Source organism: Teleopsis dalmanni, chromosome 2 (assembly GCF_002237135.1).
Source record: "Teleopsis dalmanni isolate 2A chromosome 2, ASM223713v2, whole genome shotgun sequence".
Classification (NCBI taxonomy): domain Eukaryota; kingdom Metazoa; phylum Arthropoda; class Insecta; order Diptera; family Diopsidae; genus Teleopsis; species Teleopsis dalmanni.
Window position 1 is genome coordinate 205,846,853 of NC_051847.1, and position 23,898 is coordinate 205,870,750.

The 23,898-nt window shown below is 27.6% G+C and overlaps 2 protein-coding genes across 3 annotated transcripts in view; both read right to left on the reverse strand.

The window, feature by feature from the left end:
- LOC119678961 (peroxisome proliferator-activated receptor gamma coactivator 1-alpha-like) overlaps nt 1-23,898 on the reverse strand; it is a 67,957-nt gene that overhangs the window by 23,007 nt on the left and 21,052 nt on the right. The gene's annotated exons all lie outside the window — the stretch shown is intronic.
- On the reverse strand, nt 15,223-16,073 carry LOC119678962. The gene is made up of 2 exons (XM_038091094.1): nt 16,067-16,073; nt 15,223-15,723 (listed from the first exon to the last, which is right to left on the reverse strand). Exon 2 carries the CDS (start codon nt 15,707-15,709, stop codon nt 15,248-15,250), a length of 462 nt encoding a protein of 153 aa, XP_037947022.1. The 5' UTR covers nt 15,710-15,723; nt 16,067-16,073; the 3' UTR covers nt 15,223-15,247.

Consider the following 23,898-nt stretch of genomic DNA (forward strand, 5'->3'; position numbering starts at 1 on the left):
ATTTAAATATATTCTTATTTATAGCCAATATTACTTTAATATAAAATTATTAAACATGTATTGGAAGGAAGTTTAACGCATGAGAATAAGGCACTTTAATACTTCGAATTAAATATATGTTAAGTATAATTTATTTAAACGTCGGTTAATACATGGGTCTATGGTTTAAATTTGAAAACGTTTCAATTCTAGATACTTGTAGTCTAGAATTATTTACCACAAAAAATTCTAATAACCACTGATGATGGACATTTGGCTATATCCGAAATAGTTGTATAGTACGCTTAAGGGTTTACTAAATTAAAAATTTGTTTGGATAGATTCTTTGTGATAAGACAAAATTTATATAGTATAACTTATTACCTAAATCCATTGCACTTTCATAAGATATAAATTTATAATATCTATCTATTTATCTGCCTATATCTCTATCTTATATATAACGTATAATAAAAACAATCGTTAACTTATGCTTATATAACTTATCATACGTTAATTATTCTATAATTATTATTCTGTTCCATTATTTTTATATAATTTACTATGTTTGAATATTTAGGTGGAGAAAGTAACTGCTGATATTACTGTCATCACTTTTATTGGAAGGCATTTGTTGTACATTATGATACCCTCAAAGTTACTTAGGAGAGTTAAGTTATACTAACCGTCATTTAGTCTTTCAGGTAAAGCAGCGGGGATCTGCTGTTTGTTAAAAGTCTGCTTTTATTATTTTTGACAGCCCAGTGAAGAAATGGTTTCTAAGACACTACAATCCGTAGTTCTGGACGACGAACAACATCTGTGCAAGAAAAAGATAGATGGATTCTATCCATTTTTCGTAGTGTTAACTCCTGAACAATTCACTTGTCAAAATATGACACTGTTAAAGGCATAATGACCCGTTTGAACTTGTAAGGAAATGAACTGCAAGTTAGTTGAAGCTCAATAGGTTTTTAGTTTAATTCTTATCTAATCCTGACCATAAGGTTCTCCTAAACAGTTCACACATGAGGGTTTGTAATCAGGAGTCAGCGCCATTTATATGCATTAATCATTGATTATAGGTATATAGTATATAGATATAAGCATATAGTATATAGGTAATAGTTTTTTAAAAAATGTTAATAAAATTATTTTAAACAGCCTTCCAGAATACTTTTTGTATCTGCAATCTCATAACTACTTGATATCCTACAGTGGGTTGGTTTACCCGCCTTAATCCTATTCCCTTTCAACCTAGCCTTATTATTTTACTTTATTTAATTTATGTATTGAATAATCCTTAATTTTGAAAATTTATAATTTTATGTTAATTTTTGTGTGTGATTATAATACCTTATTACACTTTCCTTATCTTAAATGATGACCGACCCAAGTAGCAGTATTTAGGTCCTTTCCAAAAAGAAAAAAAACTTTATTGCAATCGATGATAAATTGTAACAACAATTTGGTAACAATTTATGTCTAAGTTTATGTAGGTGTTCATAAAATATCGAACACTTTACAACACTGATAGAAGTAATCATTACTCGCAGTCGTACTACTTAATAAAAATGCCATTAAAAACATGTATCCTTTTTGAGAGGAAAAGGTTGCGTTTAAGAGTATAATAAGTTTGGTTTTAGGGCGTTGATTATTTTTGGTAATTTTGATAAAATATTAATACATACTATTTTAGTGTACTCATGTTCTATGCATATATGTTTATGAAAAGTGCAGAATTTTAGTGAAAAATAATGGGGAACCATAAATTATATTCTGAATAGTTTGTTTGGAAATTGTGGTAACATAAAAGTGTCAAAAGTAATTAATTTAGTTTATAAAAGAACTTTTTGAATTTTTACATAAAAATTAAAATTTTTGTTTAGTGAATTTTTTGGTAAAGAATTCCAAATCGCAGTCATGAAATTACTTACAATAAAATATTTTTTCTATTTATTTCAAGTTAATGAAAATTAAAGAAATAATTATATTTATGTTATATTTTTATTAAAATATATTTTTATATATTTTTTGTTTTTATTTTATTTTTTTTTTATTTTCATTTCATTTTTATTTTTAAATTTTTATTACTATGTATCTTAAAACAGTACTTATATGTATATATTTTATATACTCTTTTCTTAAATTTTTAATGCAATATATTTTAAAATATTATTTATATAAACTCTTTATATTCATATAATTTTAAAAATTTTTATTCATTATAACTAAATATATTTTTTATATATATGTTATATTCTTAAATATTTTTTATATTCTTTTTAAATTTTTATTACAATATATCAATAATAAAAATTAATATTTTTTTATTTATAAATAAAGAGGATGACGTAGATATAGTTTCAGTAATATTTATGTTACATCCTGATCCTAATGATGACTCTCAAGGAGAGTCGAAATATAGAGTACTATAAAAAATATTAAACGTTGAATTATTTAACAAAAAAAGGGGCCTATAGCTGAATTAAAATATATATAAAAACCATTTATTTATTTATTTTACTTCTGAGTTAACACTAAAATTAATTCTAAAGTTAACTAAGAATAAGAACTGGACTACTATGTCCTTCTCCCTATGCTTATATACATGTTAAGTATTATATCTTAATTTTATTTAATATGTCCTTGGATAGGTGTGGCTTTATTATATTGTAGTCGCTATTCTTGTTTGCGTTAAAGAGGCTAGTGTCATTGGTTGGGTTGTTGTAGCAGTTTATAAGATTGCTCATGGTTAGAATATATCCATATTTGGGGTATGTTGGTTGTACATTCCTTTAAAAAAATTAATAAGTTTATGCATATTAACGCTTTCTGCTTCTATTAAATATTTAATATATTTTCGAGATGAATTATTTAAAAAAAAATAATATAATAAATAATTCAATAAATTTTGTATGCAACTCGTTTTGAATATAAAATATTAAGAAAAGATTCTTTTTTTTTTAATAAATTATTTTGATGCAAATTTTGCTCATAGCAAAAGCGGATAGTCGAATTAGTCTTACTACATTTTACTAAACCAAAAACTCAACACAAAGCGTTGTTAGCATAATTTTTATGCAAATCTTAACAAAAAATAACTAACAACAAAATAAAAAAAAATAAAAAAAAATTCAAATATATACACAGAAAACCGACAAAAAAGGAAACTTTAAGGATTTTCCTTACATTGTTTGTGTGTGTTCGTGTGTTCCTGTTTAATTCAACCGTTTGTGAGTAAACATTTTAATTCAATAATAGTATCCTCGAGACTTAAATGCACAGCACTGAATTATGCACAGGAGAGCATTTAACTTCCTTTTACTTTTGCTCTTGTAACCTTTTGAACTACGAAAAAGTTAGTGGAAATGGCAAAAAAAAAAATAAAAAAAAATAGAAATTCGTTATTTCTTGAGATGTAAACACTTCGTTTACTTTTTATTCTCAGTGAAGTTTAGAAAATTAATTCTTCTTCTTAGCTTTTTCCTTTTTCCGCAGCGTTAAAATTAAATAAAATTTAAAGCAAGCAATCCTTTGAGCGCACCGAGTTCAATGAGCCTTCCTAAACTGCATTCTTGGGAAAGTGAATTGTGCCTTAATTAAATGGTTGAAAATTTAATAACATTTTCGCAACTTCTGATGTGTATAGAATTTAATTTAATTAGCGAAATTACTTCATGGATGACAGATAGCGAATTGCATTATTGCTTATGAAATTGTGTAATTTGCAGCAGTTGAATAGATATTGTCTTACTTATACATCCTGTAAACAATTCATTAAATTAAATATTCTCTGTTGGTTTCGATATTGAATACATATTGATTGCGATCAAATAGTGATGCTCTTAACATATTATTTAGTATCTCTTACAAAATATTTATATTCTATTAATAATAAACATCTTCTCAAATGATTCCTGATTTGTTATTTGTTCCAAACTCCGCTTCGGATATTTCGGATATTCATATTTTTGTTCGGATTCAAGAAAAATTTTCTAATTATTTCGATTTCGTGTTACATGTCACAGTTTGTGTGGATTCCAAGTAAAACGAGTATACATAATTTTTTGTATTGAACGTTGAGACCTTGTTTATTTGGGATCCGGTTAGAATCTTGCACTACTAAGCAATATATTATATATAACGTTTGTTCGATCATCAACAGTATGCTGTGTGATAATTGCACGCTTCTTTTAAGGAATGTTTATTAGTAGAGGGCAATTCAACACAGATTTCGAACTTTTATATACTTTCGACTGCATCAAGGAATGGAAAATGTATGATTTATCTCATAATTTTCTTATTTATATGTAAAATTTTTTGTAGAAATGTTTTACACGATGAGTTTCAAGACTGACTCATAACCTCATATGTTCATGAGATACACATTAGTTCACTACATGCTTGTAGTTGCCCATACGGGAACACGTCAATAGTGTATGTAAACTTGTAGAGAGCAATAGTAAAGATCATGATGGCATATACCGAGTTAAATGCAATCAGACACTGTGTCTTGTGTGCTCAGTACTTCTCCTGGAACTATCTACAGAAATGAAATCAGTTATGCAGAGATATTAAAGTGAACTTCAGCTTTGATTTTCAGCAAAGGAGTACTTTAGGGTTAACAAAGTAGTATTGGAGAAAATGCTAAGGGTTCAGACAGTAAAAAAATTAATAAACTCTTTTAAAGTCTTGCAATTTTAAGACAATCTAAATTGCTATTAAATAGCTACAAAAGCCAAAAGTTGGAACTCTGTATTGGTTTATCCAACAACACATTAAAAATGCTAACCAGACGATTGCCTACCCACTATACAGTTAAAGGATCTAAACCATATCGATACTTTATCACAGCTCATGTGTAGTTTCTACGATGAAGAATTGAACTGAATTGAAAAAAATGAACTGTGATGCATTGATACACAACACAATGGGACAATGGGACTGAAAACATTTCAGAAAGGATATCTTTCATTAGTAGTATCCTTAGCTACTTTACTTTTTTTTTTGTTGCTTTTTTCACAGCTTATTTCGTTGCTTACTCTGTTGCTTATTTGTTGCAGTATATTTTTTAATGAACGATAAAGAAATTATTGCAATTTCGTCTTCACTTATACAGTCAACAAACATAAACGTTAAAGCTGATTTTAAGCGTTTTCTCAAAAATGTCTAGAATATAGTATATGTAGTATTACATACTACAATAGTAGTATTATTATTGTGAGGGCATGTGACACTGCGACCGCGTCGGGTCTATTGTGCCTCCTTCTGGGTTTAGAGTATACCTAAGTCAATAAAAAGGGGTATAGAACCAACTTTACAGAGCTTTATTGCTTCTTTCGTAAAGGTATACATACCCATGAGTCTATACCGTTTGTGCATTAGTGCAGGGCATTCTAACAGCACATGTGTGGCGGACTCCTCATTCTCTTCACAGAATCTACAGTTTGCATACGGATGCAAACTGTAAGTAAACTGTAGGTATATTTACGGAAGTATACCCAGTCTTGTAAGTTGGTATTTCAGTTTACAGTGCCCTGTAAGGATTCTTGTGATGATTCTAAGTTTTTCTTTTGAAAAGTTCATACAATCCTTGTATCTCTTATTGTTATAGGTACCATTAAGTGATTTGGATTGTGTTAAATCTTCATATGCTAACAGGATACTTTCCTAGTAATTACAATTATCAGTACATACAATGTCTAGTTTATCTTTTAAAAACTATCTTGAGTTCCTGTGTAGCTTTAGTAATCCTGATCATTGCTACTGAGGTCAGTGTTCAAGTCCCGATGAAAACAATTGATTTTAATGTCAATTTACAAAGAATATGTTTCTCAACCCACCTCTATTGGCATTCCGAATTTAAATTGCGAATCTGAGTATATATAATTTAACTTTCACTTTCAGCTGTTTAGGATGTAGTTGATATAGTATTGTCTGCATGGTGTTTTTATTTTTTATAATAAGTATTAATAATCTCGATGATTATAAGGTCAGAAAAATGGAGTTGTGGTGGAACTTATTGGTTCTGTTTGTTATTAGAATATACTCGTTTTTATATGACACGAAAAAAATTTTTCTGTTAAATAATAATCAATTGCAGTTAACATGATGTTCTCAGGTCACAGTACTATTCTCCATTGGGTGCCTAAAATTCCATTTACTATAATAATAATAATAATAAATTAATACTTAACGAAATTAATATTTGTTAATATTTTGTATAAAAATTCCTTCTTAATAAGAGTACTATAAATCCTTTATATTAACTTATAAAATATGCAATATAATTTTAAAAATAATTTACTACATATAATATATATATAAATATAATTCACTGTTTACTGAAAAAAAATTTGCAATATAATTTTAAAAAACATATTAAAAAATATTAATTATTTATTTTTGAGTAAGGGCTGCATTGTAGCGCTGCGACCAAGTTAATAATCTATTTCAGCCACGGAATGAATAAATAAAATTTAATTTAAAACACTATTCTTTGCTGAATAACAAAAATGTTTGGAAATTATATTTCTACTTTGTAAAACGACTATAAAATACTTTTTTTCTTATATCAACATTTTTGCATGTCTATTTGTGAAATTATTTAACTAAATTTCAAATTCATTTTTCTTTTAAACATCTTAGCATGACTTTTATTTAAGTTTTCTGCAATCCACCTTGCAATTTTTTAACTTATTCAGCTCTTTTATAAGGTTTTTGCATGTCCTGGCTATACCTTCCGGTCATTACACACTTCTTGTCGACATTTACAATTCAACGTTGCTCTTAGGTTGAATTATTTTTGTGTAGTAAATTGTGTAACTCCAAACTGTGAGTAACACAGACAAACCAAGCAAGTAATACGAGGTACCTACTTGAAGAAAAGTAAAATTTATTGCAGACTTTGCAGGTCTTTGAATTTTCCTTCTTTAAGCAATTTTTCTGCAATTTTAACTTAATTTATTTTTTTATATTTATTCCTTTATATTAAGTAAGATTTTTATAGTTATAGAATTTGAGCTCACTCTTTCATCTATTCAACAAGTTTAAGTATTTTAAAAGTATCTCTAATTTGATTAAACTGCATAAATTTTTTTATTGAAATTAAAATTCACAGGAAAAATTAATATTTTTAATAAAATAAAAAAATTAATATCAAATGATGATAAAAAAGAAGGTTATTATATTTTTTTATATGGATAAATACTTATAAAAATAATAATACTTAAATATCAGAAAGGCTCTTTAAATGAATATTTTAGTTTTATTAAGATAATTGTAATTTATTGTTCTATTGACCAAATTTTGTTTATATATTTTTATATAATCTAATTGGTCAATATTAACAGATATACAATTTATTAAAATAGTATTAAAACTATTTTATTTTTTACAATATTTCTATTATAGCTTATGGTCATCTTTAGAGAATTGAATATCAAGTTGCATTGACCAATTTAGCCTGTATAAAAATATATTAGGATAATTAGGATAATATTATTATAATTCTAAAATAATATAAAATTAAATTAAATTTTAAAATAGAAGTCACTTAAATAAGCTAGTAACTATTTTTAGTAATTTTAGTAATAGTTTCTTATTACTAATAAGAAGGTACATGCTAATGTCACAAAATAGTTTTAAAATTGAATTCGATTTCTTTTCTTAGGTTTTAGGTTTGTGACAAATTTGTGAATCTCCTATGATATTTTCTATTTTTTTTGCAGTCTCATATAAAATCTCATATAAAATAAAAAATAATACACACTATATAGATTGATGTTAGTAGCTTAGTTTTTTATTGCTTCATGATAAAAAAACGCTAACATAAACAATATTTATGATAGGTCGTCAATTTTAAATTACTTGTTCTAATTTTGAAGCGAGGTAAAACTTGGGTCTTATATTTCTGATACGCTTAATGAAGACAGAATATTCGTAAATGTGGTACCAATTTTGATTTAACTTTTTGGAACCCCTCAACCTACATACATTTTGAATCTGCATCGTATTATGAAATTTTATTCCAATAATATTTTCTATTTCTGACTCTATACACCCATTACATGTCTTCTTCATTCCATGATAAACCATTGTTTATAGAAACTGTATGGGTTTGTAACCATGAAAATGGTTATGGGAGTTTGATAGTGACGAAGCTCCAGTAAATCGATACCTGAATGTTTGGATACAAAATAATGAAAAAGCTATGACAAATATAGTATATATAAAAAATATGTTACCTGACAATAACACATATTTCGAATATATTATTTTCTAGCTGCATATTAATATTTCAATTTTCATCTCTGTTATAATCGGTTCTAAAAAAAAGGACTTCTGCTAAAAAAAGTAACATATAAAAATAGATAGAGCTATGTTGGGAAAGTAGAACAGTGAAGATATTATGATTGGCTGTTTTAACGGTTTCATATTTTTAACTTTTATCGAAGCATTCATAAAGTATTGCTACTGACCAAGTTAAAGAAATTCATATTATTTAAATCAAAAACTAAAAGTAAAAAAAAAATGATATTAGGTTTGGTTAAAAAATATTAAGCACATACAAAGTTGACAGGAAACGGACAGCATTGCTGCTTAGTAGGCTCAAAATCATTTTGTGTCTCGGGAACAGTACCTAGATATGTGTCTCACATCGAATAAACAAGTAAGACTCTGTAACTTAGGATCAATATTATAATTTATAGAGGAAGTTGGATTTGAAAAAAAAAATCTTTGTTCATGAAGGGGCAGAATAGTTCGCTAGTTTAAATTCCCTAAACATAATAATAAGTATAGATTGACTTAAATGTTTCTACCATTTTACCATATAGAAGAGATATGTTGTGATTTTATTTGAACGTCTTTTCTGAGTTTTGACACAAGCATATCAGTTAATTGTTGGCAATATCTGCTAGTTTAGAGGGTACAAATACTTATATTAGTTTAGTGTAGTATCTTATATACATTTTTATATCTAGTTTTTTAAAAAGCTGTAGGTATTTGAATTTTTAATATTTTTTTATTAATAATTTGTATATTATTTTAAAATCTATCTTATGCGGGTTTTATGCCATCTAATTAGTGTTAATGATGTATATTGTAGATAGTATTTCTCATTTTTATTTATACAATTCTATAATTAAAAATCCTTGATATTTTTTTACTAAACTGAATATTAATCTTCTTAATTTCCTTTATTGTACTTCTTCAGAAAACTATTCAGCGCTGTTTCATTTATAATAATATAGGTATATGAAATAGTATTGCAAAATACTATTGATACATCCTATACTTACGGTTACTATTTTATCTCAGCTGTCCTTAATATTCATATTTATTTAGCATATTTTTCAAATTTATACAAAATTCCTACTTATATTTTTATAGAATATCAAAAGTAGTTGCATTCAGAAGTATTTAAACATAGTTAAGCGTTAAGCTAAAATTACGTGCAGATAATTTTTACTTTTCTCATATATAAACCCGTACCCACATATAATTATATTTACTCAGTACTACGGGTATTATCGATAATATGTTTGTATTATATTTTGCATTTCGTGAACAGAGAGGAGTAGAGAGTACTTTGAGCTCTACTGTATTAAACTTCATAATTCAGAACACGCTTTTGAACACGTACAAATGGAAAAGGATACACACGATACAGCATGTCCTTGTGTTACTATATAAACTGTAAATATTCCATTAACTACAACTTCAAATGCAGTTACTCTCGTAGTTTAGTACAATATTAATATTAAAGGCGCAAACGAACTCCTTTGTGCCAGTAAAGGAACATTCAATTATCATTTATTTATTTCACCTTTGTACATAAAAAATTACGTTTACTTTGCTGCGGAACAAACTTGGTGAGCCTTAAGTGGTTATATTGGTTTCTCTGTAATAATTTTATTTTCATGTAAACACATGAGAATGTGCTTTAAGGATGTCTGATATGGAATAAAAAATATTAAAGTTGAATTGAAGGAGTAAAGAAAAGGTTAACTCAAGTTAATTTTTAATAACCAAAATATTAAATTTTGTAGTATTCAGTAAAATTTAGTACAGCTAATTGTGTTGTTAATGTATTTTGAGAATAAAATTTAATATTTTTTTAATACTCGTTTGATGAAAAAGTTATTATAAAATTGTTTTGATATTATTGGATGCATCTCTGAAGGTACGGTTAAGGCCAATGTAACAATGGAAGCGAGTTATCACTGGATTTTTTGTTTAATTGAGTATTTCAAGTTGTAAGAGCTTATGCTGACAATATAGCAAAATCGAACTTCGGTCGTTCTTAGAAATAAAGAAAGAATGAACCATTGATGTCATTACCAAAAAATATAAATTAAAATCTCTATTGAAAATTAATAATATCCGATTTCAACAAGAAATTAAATATCTGGGACTAAATTTACTTACAGCAAATCTGGATGAAAAAAACCCGAAGATCTTTCTTTATTTACCGTCCTAAGAAATTCATAAACGGAAAACGGGGTTGTAGTGAAGTCAATTCTTCTATACAACTATCAGGGTATTGAGCCGACCTGTCTAAAACGGTTAATCCAAAATCGTTGCACAAGGTCAACTGAATTGGTTACAGAAGTCTTACAGATGACTTGAATCAAATCATTAATTGTTGATCTCCATTAGTTGCCAACTGAACATTTAAGTTCGACAGTTGTAGATAATGTAAATAGTTATCAAACTGCATATGATGTTTTAAAGTGACAGTGCAGTTTTGAATACTAAAGTCTAGTACTAAAATCTGTTTCGTATTAAAAATTTATTCCATATAAAAAATACTGTTGCACAAAATTTTGATGTTATAGAACTTTTTTTTGTGTGGAGATTAGTATGAATTTTTGGTGTGAAATAGATTTTAATGCTAGATTTATATTTTGCTCTGGGCATCTTTATTTTGAATACTTCAAAATCAATTTTGCTTCAGTTAAACTGGCTACACTTGCAGAACACTTAAAAATGGGAAATTGAAGTCGGTAAACAGAGGCTCACTCACCCCAAAGCATATAAATGACGGAACCAGCTTACAACAACAAAGTAAATGTTTGGCCTTATATACTCTGAGTGTCAAAATGTAATAATGAAATTAGTTCATGTGCCTGATTTCAATTGGTTAAGTTTTATATATCAGTTTTTCGTTTTTTTTATTTGACAAAGTTCAAAGCTCTGACAATGTCCTTATAGTTCTATATCTATTTAAATATAAAGCTGACGTGGGTTAACTCATGTTACAGCAGATTGTCTTATATTAAATATTATAATATATATATGTTTTAGGCTGTAGTGCCGCCTAGAGCAAGTAAAATAAAATATGACAAAAACATTTGAGTGCGGTCAAATATTTCTTTTAAACTTACCAGTATATGACAATTATAACAATTGTTGGAATTTAAATTTACAAAAATACTTTAATTTTTAATACCTCAAACTCAATTAGGTTAATAAGTTGCTTGTTACTTTGCCTTATGAAATGCAACAATACAATCCTTAAAAATATTGTATGAAGGAAAGTAACAAAACGTAAGCGAACAAAAGAATTTATTCCTAAAGTAGATATTTTCTGTAGCCAAAAGAGTTACTGCTAAAGGACTCGAAGTGAATTTAAAAAGAAATTGTAGCTATTGTGAAAGTTTTTGGTGAGCCCCAAACTCATCATCAAATTGTAAAATTTCGTTTAAGAGAAACGAATGGTTCCAAATAAATGGGAAGTCAAAGAAGATTTCTTTAATGTTGAATTTGCCAAAGTGGAAAAACTTTTCATGAGGTTTCGGTTGTTTCCATGTTGCAGTTTAATTTATTAAAGGAAAAAATTTATTCCAAAAGGATATACTATTTTACAAATGTTTTAAAGTAAAACCACAACATCAAATTTGAAATCTTTAATAAAAGCATTATTTTGTGTGCTACCGCAGAAATTTGTGCACGCAACTTAGAGCAAAGATAATAACTTCAACGAAATTGTAAGGCTTTTGTTTTACAAAGATTATTATACTATATAGTTTATTTGCTATTTTCGTTTATTTTAATAAACGAACTAATTTTAATAATAATATTTAATAAATTAAAAATAAAATTAATTGTTTCGCTGATTCATAATCAGCGTTGCTGATAGTTTCATAGCGAGTTCCTAAACTCGGTTTACATCGATACATATTACACTTCACTCCAATATCAGAGACCTTATTCAGCAGAGACTATATCAGAATTCCATGGTATGTAAGAGGAGCTGATATCCACAGAGATCTGAGAGTGGGTTCATTTGAAAAATACACTAAAGATCGTGCTCTGAAACTGTTCAATACAATTGACAGTCACAATAATCCAACACTCAGTATCCTAAAAATACAACGAAATTTGATAAACACAGGCAGATACAAAGACATCAGATCCATCATATTATAAAGCCCCGTAAAGCCCCGTTTTTTTAGTGTGACTTAAAACTGTCCACAGATAAAATAGAGTAAAGGTGCTGATTCACCAACTCAGACATCTGAATATCAATATTAAGGGATTTTCAAAGTGATGAAGAGTAGACAAATATTTTATTGGATGTGAATACGTCAATGAAACCTTTTTTCTAAAAACGACTTAGAAATATAGAATATATTTATAACTTGGAATAAATATTTTTATCTAATTCTCTTTGGTATTTTTTTTGTATCAGTAACGACTTAGAAAAATATAATATATTTAGAACTTAGAATATATATTTTTATCTAATTCTTTTAGGTAGTCAGTATGTAGATTGACAGTGTTTATTGATATTTATTTATATGTCACTTTAACATAGTTTACGGAGCATCGAGTTATTTCAGTATCGAATAATACAGTAATATTTTATAATATTTATGTTTGAACAAATTAATATCGTATACGTTATTCATTATTATATATATAATTTTGTACTTTAATAAGTGCCTTTATAAAAAATGTATGGAACTCACCTCTGATTGCTTGTTTTTATTTCAGCTGTTGGTTGTTGTGATAAATATTTATGGAATATGTATATTTTCTTTACTTATTGTGCCTCCCTGCTTTCCTCGTTATTTTACATACTTTTTACTTTTATGTAAGGACAGTATTTGAACAATACTTTTGATGGTGGACCTATCAATGCTTTTGTGAAATTATTTAATAATTATATGTAATAATTTACAAATTCCCATTGATGTATTATTCATGAATAATATATTGTCTATAAAATATGAAAGTCATGAAAAAATAAAATATAGAAAAAAAAATTCATATCTTTTACTACGCAAGTTTATGAAAACCATAAATCTTTTACTTTCCTAAGAATTTTTCATAAAATTAAGATTTTAATGCTTTTTAAATTGGTTAAGCCCAATAAAAGTTTATAGAAAAAGGATGCCATTAAATTTAATACTGACAAAAAATAAAAATAAAATAAATATCTTCAATCAAAAAATTTAACACAATTTTAAAGAGAAATAAAACTCATAACAAATAAATAAGAAATAACAGTTAAACAGTAATTTTGGGTGCATTTACAGCATTTAAAAACATTTTAACAGAAATTTACAACGGTTTTATGAAGCTGTAAATGTTCCCTCCCAAGGATAACTGCAATAAACATAAAAATAAAATGCTAACTCAAATCCACGCAATGAATCCTTTATATTTATAAAAACAACAAAAAAAACAAATTATATATAAAGGTAAGAAAAATTTAATCCTTTTAAGATTAAAATGTTAACCAAAAAGGGTATTTTATTGTAGTAATAATTCAGTTCAGAATGGTTTTTGAAATTGATTGTTGTTATAGACTAAATAATATCCTTAAAGATTTGCGTATGTTTTTTAAATTGTTCTTTTATACAAAAAATATTACCTTATAGCTTTAATTATTTAATAATGAACATTTTTTTAAGATTAAAAAAGATTTAGGTTATCCATTTTACGGATCTGTAAAATTAAGACCGATGCTTGTCTTCAAAGCGTTGAGAATGTGAGTGTTGTCTGCATAAACATGATCCTTTATGTAAATCTACAAAGTCCACTAGTTATTAATGAACTGAGCGGTCAACCCACATCATTAAAAGTGAAATCACAAAAAAAATGTTGTGTGGCAACGTCTTGTTGAAACCAAATATTTTCCACATATATATTTTAAGTTTCACTCCAATTGAATTAGTAACTATATTGCTGTATTGTTCACAACTGACGGTTTCTGTTACGTCTTTATGATTTTCAAAAAAGCACAGACCTATCATATACCCAGTTCAAACACAGTGATCTTTTAATGGTCACTTATGGATATTCATTGCAGTTCAGCGGTTGTTGAACAAACCATAGGGTTTGCCGATAACATATGCTACTTTGACATATGTCACTGAATAAGTTCCGTTAAATCCAGATTACAAAATGGATAACTCTGCTCTGCACTTATGGCTTGTTTTCACCATGTCATTTTAAATGACAATTATAACTGACTGGTGTGTCAAATGCATTTTCAATACATGACTAAATGCGAATATGACATCATATGACTACCCGTTTCCATTATACTGACAATATTTGACACTGAAAATGACATAGTGAAAACCACAGTTGTTAAAGTGAAAACTGATCTTGAGATTTTAAGTTTAGAGTCCTTTTTTTTTTAAAAAAAAAGTAAAATAAATTTAAAGGAAAAATTTATGCCAATATGGCTTTTATGAGAACATCATCAAGTCAATTTGGGTGATCACGCTATGTAACTATTTTGTACAAATTATATTCTTTTACAAAAATGTGAAAAGCAAAAGTAAAGGGAAAGGATGTTGTAAGTTTTTGAATAAGACATATATTGGTATAACTAATAGTAGAGAGTAATTGTACCTTATATCAAAAGAGACGTAACTTATTTATAGCTTAAACAGTTTAAATGTATAATGATTAAAACCACTTTAAAGTACTCTTATATTGAACCAGAAAGCCATTGTTGTTGTAATAACAAATACATGATTCCATGCCTACATTGGTAATGTAGTCTATTTGTAAATATATATATAAACAGAAGACTAAAGATTTTAGATGTGCAAGTACTAAGCTCTAACAAAGTAGATGACTGATATTATATGCTTCGTCTTATAAACAATAATAATCAAACGATTAATTTAAAAAAAAGTGTAACCTTTTTATTCGTTGCTTTTAATTTTTTTATTTTATTAATTAATAATTTAATTATTAATTAATTTTTACGCTTAAGTTTTACAGCAGGTTCAGATATTTAATTTTCTGTTCTGCACCTATCACGCTTAACTTTACCACATTGGGCGCAAACATAATAAGTATATCTTACTTTCGGGTCATTGCCTTTTGGATTACTGCTCGCAGTAGCCATGGATCCTCCAGAAGTAGTAGGTTCATCTTTCTTCTTCTTTTTTACTTTTTTCCTGAAGTTTGTCGCAACAGTCTCAGATATATCTACTGCCTTTTTTAGATCTAATGAAAGTGGATCAGTTTGATTAATAATATCAGGTATGTCATAATATTTATCGTTTTTAATTAAATAATTGGCTTTGACGCCTTCTTTCAAAGCATGACGTAATCCATAACGCAGATACTTCCTCTTCCTACGATTAAAGCCAGGAGAGTTTAATAATGCATAATGGTATAGTTCATCGAGCAATGCAGGTGCGCCATATGCATTTAAAAGCGGGATAATGTTCACTTTTGTAAATTCAGACATTTCAGAAACTGGTTCTAAAATGATTTCAATAAAAAAGCAAGTTCTAAAATTAAAATAAAAAATTAGCCTGCACCGAGTCCGGGTATTGTAATTAGGCAATACACTGTGAGCATGGGTCGATAACCATGAAAATGGTTATGGAGCCATAACAATGACCAAACTCTAGTTAGAAGATAACTGAAGATTATAATATATAGTATAGTCGTAGATACTCTAGGTAGAGAAAAATTTGCACATTTTTAAAAGTGCAAATAAAAGAATGTGTATTTTCGAAATATTGAAATCTGTATCTAAATTTCATACTAATTATGCGTCTATACTACATATTAATAAGATAAAATTTTAAGGTAAACTTACCCGGGTTTTAAATTCTTAATTTATTTTAGAGGAAATACTTCCCAAATCATTCCTTAAAGAAACAACACAAAAAATTTGAACAAATATAATATCAAATACTATTTTTGAAATGTCTAATTGACATTTAAAGTAAAGTTTACTTTTTTTTTTTCTACTCGAATATAATTTTTTTATATTAAATTTTTCTACTAAAGTGCAATATTTTCCAAAAATTGATTTTCAAACTTTTACAGATCTATTATGGGTTTATATATATTTTTTCTGTTGTTAAGCACTTTGAAAAGCAGAAACGGAAGTTAGTCTTTATATATAAAAGCTGGTATTTGTATACGTTATACATAAGTTTATATAGGAAATACACAATATTTTCTTCAAATTCTTTGTTCTTTTACACTAGGCATTTCAACTGTTCCTTAGAAAGCATATTCGATTTGTCTTCTATCTTATATGTTGACAGAAACTGGGCTGCAGCTAGAACTTTTTTTCAGTATCAGGTTGTGTCAAAGTTGTAGGTATCACTTTATCTCCTGCAATTCACTTAAACTGAATGTGTAAATGGCAGACATTACAAATGTTCACAGATTCAAATTTACCAATGCCTCAAAAATCACCAATACCTTTATCCAAACAAATAGTCAAGTAAGTTAAGGCTCTTCTTAACTCTTTTTGAAGTGCATTGACATTCCGTATTAACTGTCAAGCAAAAACAGAGCAGTGCCTTGCTAAATACTTGTTCACATTGTGATCAATGGCAATGACAGTGTGAACGATATAGCAATGACTAGAGTTGCCATTCAACTCTGTGAACTGCCGTCGTATTATGTTATAAATTGATCCATATATGTCTCTAATAGAAAAGTATAATGAAATCAGAAAGTAATTAAAACTCAGGGCACCGTCTGCCTTAAGAATCGCTCCATCCTTAGAACTACGGTAAGGCGTTTCTTTTCTATAGAAGAGAGCTAATTACCTAATCATCATAGACTTTATTATTCCCATTTGAACAAAATTAATCTGTCTGATGAGATAGAATGCCGACTCTGATTGAGAGCACATAAGACCTTTATTCATATTTTTTGTGACTTCGACCGGCTTTGATCTAGCCTGAAGACTAGCTTGAAAATACTAGCATGAGAATATTAGCTTGAGAATACTAGCTTGAGAATATTAGCTTGAGAATACTAGCTTGAGAATATTAGTTTCAGATTACTCGCTTCAGAATACTAGCTTAAGACCCAGCTTAAGAATGCTAGCTTGAGAATGCTAGCTTGACAATACTAACTTGAGAATATTAGTTTTAAAAAGGCTTGTTTGAGAATGCTAGCTTTGGAATGCTAGCTTGAGAACACTAGCTTGAGAATACTAACATGAGAATATTAGCTTGAGAATACTAGCTTGAGAGTATTAGCTTGAGAATGCTAGCTTGAGAATATTAGTTTCAGATTACTCGCTTCAGAATACTAGCTTAAGACCCAGCTTAAGAATGCTAGCTTGAGAATGCTAGCTTGAGAATACTAACTTGAGAATATTAGTTTTAAAAAGGCTTGTTTGAGAACACTAGCTTGAGAATACTAACATGAGAATATTAGCTTGAGAATGCTTGCTTGAAATCTTCTATATATATCTGTTGTTATACAACCTTTAACATGTGACATTCCAACTTTTGATTCTTTTAATTTTTTTAACACAAAAGTTTGCGTCCACTTCGATCTGGTAAGCAGATCACTATCCTCTTGTATACTATTCTATTCTTATTTTATTCCGTTTTGTTCCTCTTTTTTCTTTTTCATTTAATAAATATGCAAAAGTGTGAAAATATTGATAAAATTATTCTTAGATTTAGCAAATACAAGAGATATTCATATCTTTTTAAAACGATTCTACAATAGTATCGCGTGGCAACCAAAAAAATTATTTAACTAAACTATTAATAGTGAAGAATGGCATTTTAAGACTTAATAACGATACAAATCGAATTAAGAAAAATGTTTCCTGTAATCTTGTTCTGTATTACTAAACATTGTATTTTTTTTTGTTTTGGTAGTTATTTAATATCTAAGAATAACTCGGTTTCATAAGTAATAGACTGTTGTAATTATGTTTATAAGTCAAAATAAGTGCACTACTTTATCATATGTCTTTGCAATTAATTCAAAATTACTGAAATCCTAGCATTCTTTGCAATTTGACTGACTGTCATATGAGTATATCAGTTAAGATTTGAATATGAAGTTTATTGCTTTAACTGCATTCTTAACCAAGCCATTTCCATTATCATATCAACACTGCTACTTAAAGTTGCATACGTCTGTTCTCTTCCATTTTAAAAAATCATTTTCTTGTCAAAGCAAGGCATTGTTGTTAATTTATCATTTGCAATTCACAATTTGAGTTCTTTTACTGCCATAAAATTTTTCATCCATTCCTGTCCATTTTTGTTAGTTGATAATATTTTATGCAAAGTATGTGGAAAATTTAACTTTTGCCTAGTAGTAAAGTTTACTAATTAGACTGCACAACTCATCTCAATCATCTTTGCAGCTGCACTTGTCTATTCAAGCTGACGTTAGTGTTTATTGTTCTGATATTTCCTCATTTGTTCAAATTATTTAAGTTAAAGCAGAAAATTTAAAAATGTTTTTATTCAATTAATGAAAACTTAATTCAGTAAAAAATTTATATTTAAATATCATTTAATTTATAAATTTTTTATACATATTCATGTTATTTTAAAAAATAATCCATTTGTTTTTTAAATAATAATATGCTTTTTTTTTACTCAATAAATGTTCTTGATTATTCTTTTTATATTGTATGTAGCATCAGTTTTTAAACTATTTAATATGTAAATTGCTTATTGTTTTGATTATAAAATAAATTTCTGTTTTTTCATTATATACAAATTTTCTTCTTGTTTAATATATTTTTCTTTTATTTTTTGCCAATTATGTATGACTAAAAAAATATTTTGGTTTTTCATTCATACATTCGACTGCAGTACTTAACAAAAGCTGGCTCACAGTACGTATGAGCAATTATATTTTCATTTTCTCCAGCTAACTGAATTTCCAAATTTATATAAATTTATATGTGCTTTTATTGAGGTTAATAAAATGTCAATAGTTTAAATGTATTAAATTAACATTTTGAACTTTTAACACAGAAAATAAGAGTTTCTATATTTTTGTACTTTTATACTATATAAACAAATTATAATATCTCTGGAAGGATAGTAAATAATGGAACTCAATTTTGATGAAATAATTTTGAAAATTAACTGCATTTTCGTTTGCTGTGATTTGTTGCAGCTGAGAACTTTTATTTTAAAGTGTAAAATTTAAAAGAATAAATAAAAAATAGTTGAAAAATATATTAAATTTACTGTCACAAATGCAAGCGTGAAAATTTACTTTCCGTGCTGAGTGCGAATTTTCACAGTTCTGCTACTTGTACGTTCCTCTCCATATAAATATTTTCCTTTTTGAGCAACTGACACATTTATTACTGACCAACCAACTCTGCAGAATGTTACACAAACACAGCGGAAACCACAAATAATTTTACTTTTCCAATGTCCTTCCGTTTCGTTTTCTTCTAAAGCTGCTGCTGCCGCCGTTGCTGTTGATGCCAGGACTGCAGTTGCCAAAAATGCGGTGGACTTTGTTAGTACCGAAAAAAAAAAATTATTAAAAATCAAAATAATAATTTGAAAGAAAAAACAGCGAATGCCAGAAAATTGTGTTGCTTGCTTAAAAAGTATTTTTTCTTATTTTGCTATTTTTGTTTTTAAAACTGTGAGTGGAAAATTTTTAATATCGAATATGACAGCAATAACCAGTGCAACGTATGCTTCCGTAGGTAAAATATCAAATGAAAAAGTCAAATAAGAGAAAATAACAATGGTGTAGTGTAGGATTTTCGATATAGTCAAGTTTATAAAATCTAATTTAAATTTTAGTAGAAATGTGAAAAAATGAAAATATTTATATCAGATATATACATTTAATAATATATATTCAGTTGATTGTACAATTGCAATTAAAAAATTCATCATGGTCCGGATTTTAGACAGTAGAAATTTCGTAAATATTAAATATAGTTTCCATTTCAAATAATTTTTTATTCAACAGATATCGCTGGCGTCGGCTAAAAGCCTTAGTTAAGTTAACTTAAAAATCATTTATTTCCGTAAGAGAGAGAGATTTTCCAAACTATGTTTTGGAACTATGTTAAGCTAAGTGTAAATCACAGGTTTTTGCATCTATTATAAAAACTTTGATAAAACAACAACTTCAAATGTTCACGAAATACACGAAATATGCTGAATGACACCTTTCAAAATATTTTGACCAGATAGGTCAATAGTAAGTACATATAAAAAAGCATAAAATTATTATTTAATAGACAGTTAAGGTTAATTTTACAGTAGTAATCTCAATCACAAAATTGACTAAAATATTAATATTAACCAAGTTGAAGATTTAAACGTGTCTTAAGTCAGTATAGAGACTATGAGTTCGGCCCTTACAGTTTGCCTTATAAATTGGTAATCAAATTTGGTAAATTCATAAGTAAGTGGTTTAGACTTAGTTACTTAGTACTTAGGTGAGCATTACAGATGTGAGTCGTCCTGAAGTCCTAAACCCTTAGACTTACTTAATAACAGAAAAAACAATCAAGAAACTTTAAAATTAAATATTTTAACGATGCAGCTTAATGGATGTGAGCCATGTGTGAATAAATGTTTACTCAAAATCTTTACAAATCAATGTTTGCTACGCTTGTTGAAACATTGAACTAATTCACGTATATATACTTAAATATTTAATAAGACTTTGATAGAGTTTGATGAAGACACTTTGATATTTAGATAATATCACAAATTAAACTTCGAGTAAACTTGGAAAAAAAATTTTTTCTAATGACCCAGAAGACCCACACCAACTGCATGCCCGATTATTGGGAGATACATACTTAGATACTTATTATACAACATCAACTTTTTCAACGCATATGCTTGTAGAGCTCTGTAGTACAACCAGCCATGATATTCTGTCAATGGGCAGGTTAAAAAAGCACTCAGCGATCATTTAGCTCTTTTTAAATACTATAAATTTCGTTAGTTTTATATTTATATTGCATAGACAATGGTCCTATACAGGTTTTACTTTTCATTATTTGTTGTTATCTGTTTCATTGTAGAAGATGGGTATATTATATAGATAAAAGTTTTAAGATATTGTATAGTATTTACAACAAATCTTATATAGTCTTTTATTATGTTAATGGACAATTAGAATTACTTGCAAGTCATAGCAACTATATCCATACTATATCCGTCTTCAGCTGTTCGTTTAATTCAAACTCTTACATTTGGTATCAAAGAATGGGTTAATCTTGATTTTTCGAAGAGATCGTGTAGATGTTTTCATACAATATGGTATTTGTCGCAGTTTAGTCGGAACTAAGTTTTTCCCGTTATAATTATTGTGATGCGAGACATCTTCTGTTAGAATGTCTTAAATTTTCTTGAATAAAGTTATTTTTTATAAGAGATTGACTTAAATTTTTTACAGCAATCTGTAAATTAAAAACATTTCTACACGATTTAGTTTATATATTGTTGTAGTAGTGGTTCTTCAGGAAAAATTTAGCTATCAACATTCAGTATAAATATTGACATTTTTGGTGAATATAATGATTTGCATGATATTACCTTGTCAATGCGTACATATTCAACTTTTAAGCAGGAACATTCAGAAAAATTAATACAGCCACAATAATGCCCTTTAGTTGTGTTAAGACTACATTGCAATACTATTTTAGTCAATCTAAAGCTAAACGCTTTCTTTCCATACGTTCTATATTCGAACATATTGTATATATAGTATAATATGTGTATAATATACATATAATATATACATATATAGAATATGTATATTAATATGTATGTTAATTGTATCTATAATAATATTGTATATATAATACATATTATATATTCGAAGCACTTTACAATATATTAACTACATATGTTAAAAAGTTCCTCACAACTACACAGTTTAAATTGAATTATTGCCACTACAGACCTGGAATTACGAATACGCAACGTACTGAGTTTTATCATTATTCTAGTGCTTTGATGCACCGAAAGTGAAAAAGAATGATAAGCAGTTAATATTTATGTACATAAAACATATATATTCTGATGTATTTCCAACTAATTATTGTAAATCTTGTCTACAAATGAATATCCGAAACTGATTGTCTAGAAAACCAAATTTAATATGGTGTAATAGCGTCGAATAGCAACATTGTTTGTGGTGTCAAATATCTAAATACCAACATAGCGTTCTTCATTTAATATCTTTAATAAATAATAATATGATTCAAAAAATACATAAGGTACAGAGCACTAAAGCTATTCGCGAAAACCGACAGTCTAGCCTACTTAGCACTATCTAATCTCAGAATAATCTTTAACCGCACGGGGCGGTACGGAGATTTTAGATCGGTCACCGAATAATTACGAAGCTTTTGAGGAATACATAAATTAGTCTGTGATAAGGGTAGGACTCTCCAGAAACCCCCTGCTATCAAAGAGTAAAAGTGCCCAGATACACTAACTAACATGAACATGAGTGAAAAAATATGTATTGATCCTAGTTTTCTTATCTTTATTGCAGTTGCAGCAGGTTTTTTTATTTTTATTCGAACAATAAAAGCTACAAAGTTATAAAAGTAGTATTAATACAGTAAATTTCTTTTATTAATATTAAATATAGTCTCTTAAAAAAACTTTATCTGTTTTTAAAGTTAATAAAAAATGATTAAGTTTAGGATCATACTTAAATGCAGGTGTACATATATAAAATCTGTATGTTGAAGCTGCAACTTTTGTGGCATAAAATCTCTATTTAATCGTTTAAATACACAAGCGTAAAGCATATTTTCGTACTATAAAAATGTGCACATATACACATGTAGAATGTATTTTTATTTGAGCTAATTGTAGATTTAGCTTTGAAGTTGGAAGTAGTATCCTTTTGTGCTAAGCATTTCCACTTTATAATCCTTGTGTGTTGATTTCGGTGCATGGCAGTTAGTGTGCAACATTTTAATACCTCTAATTAATGCAGATGCAGTTAGTTTTGATTCTGAGAACTTAAAGTGTTGTTTGTTGAATGAATTACTTCCCCTCTCGTTTGTGTGATGTGGCAAAACTGTTTAATTCTCCAGTGCTTACTTTTCTTTTTAATTAGTTTAATGAAAAGATTAAATACTCTCCATAAAACTTACTTTGTATGTTGTGAAATGCTTTGTAGTGGACTTTTTTATTCTATTAAAAAGTATGTGTTAAATGCTAAATGTAACTGAAAATATTTAAATGAGAAAATTTCTCTTTCCAAGAAATGTTTTTTTTTTGTTAAATAGAAATTTGAAAAAATCAACATTATTGAGCTTCTATTTATTTCTATACATGTAATTAATTATATTATACAGTATTTATTTTAATTCAAGGTTCGATACATTTCATAGAAAAAACGTATAAATATTTGCGAAAAAAACCTTATGTTAAAGATCTTAGATGCATTTTTGTTGCTTCATATGTTTTCTTTCGTAAGTTGAGAGAATTTTTTTTCTACTTTGAATGAAAAAATTAAATCTATTACTCATACGCACTGTTTTTATGAATCTTTTGCACATTAAAAGAGTAGCAGTAATATTTTCTCCTATATTTTATTGCTTAACCAACCGTTCCTAGTAAAAAAAGGCAATACTAAAATGCCACAACTACTTTATTCTTCAGATATGGTTAACTATAACTTTTCTTA

Bases quoted from the DNA above. Each gene is read 5' to 3' on its own strand.
- LOC119678962 (XM_038091094.1), bottom strand. From the start codon at position 15,709: ATGTCTGAATTTACAAAAGTGAACATTATCCCGCTTTTAAATGCATAT.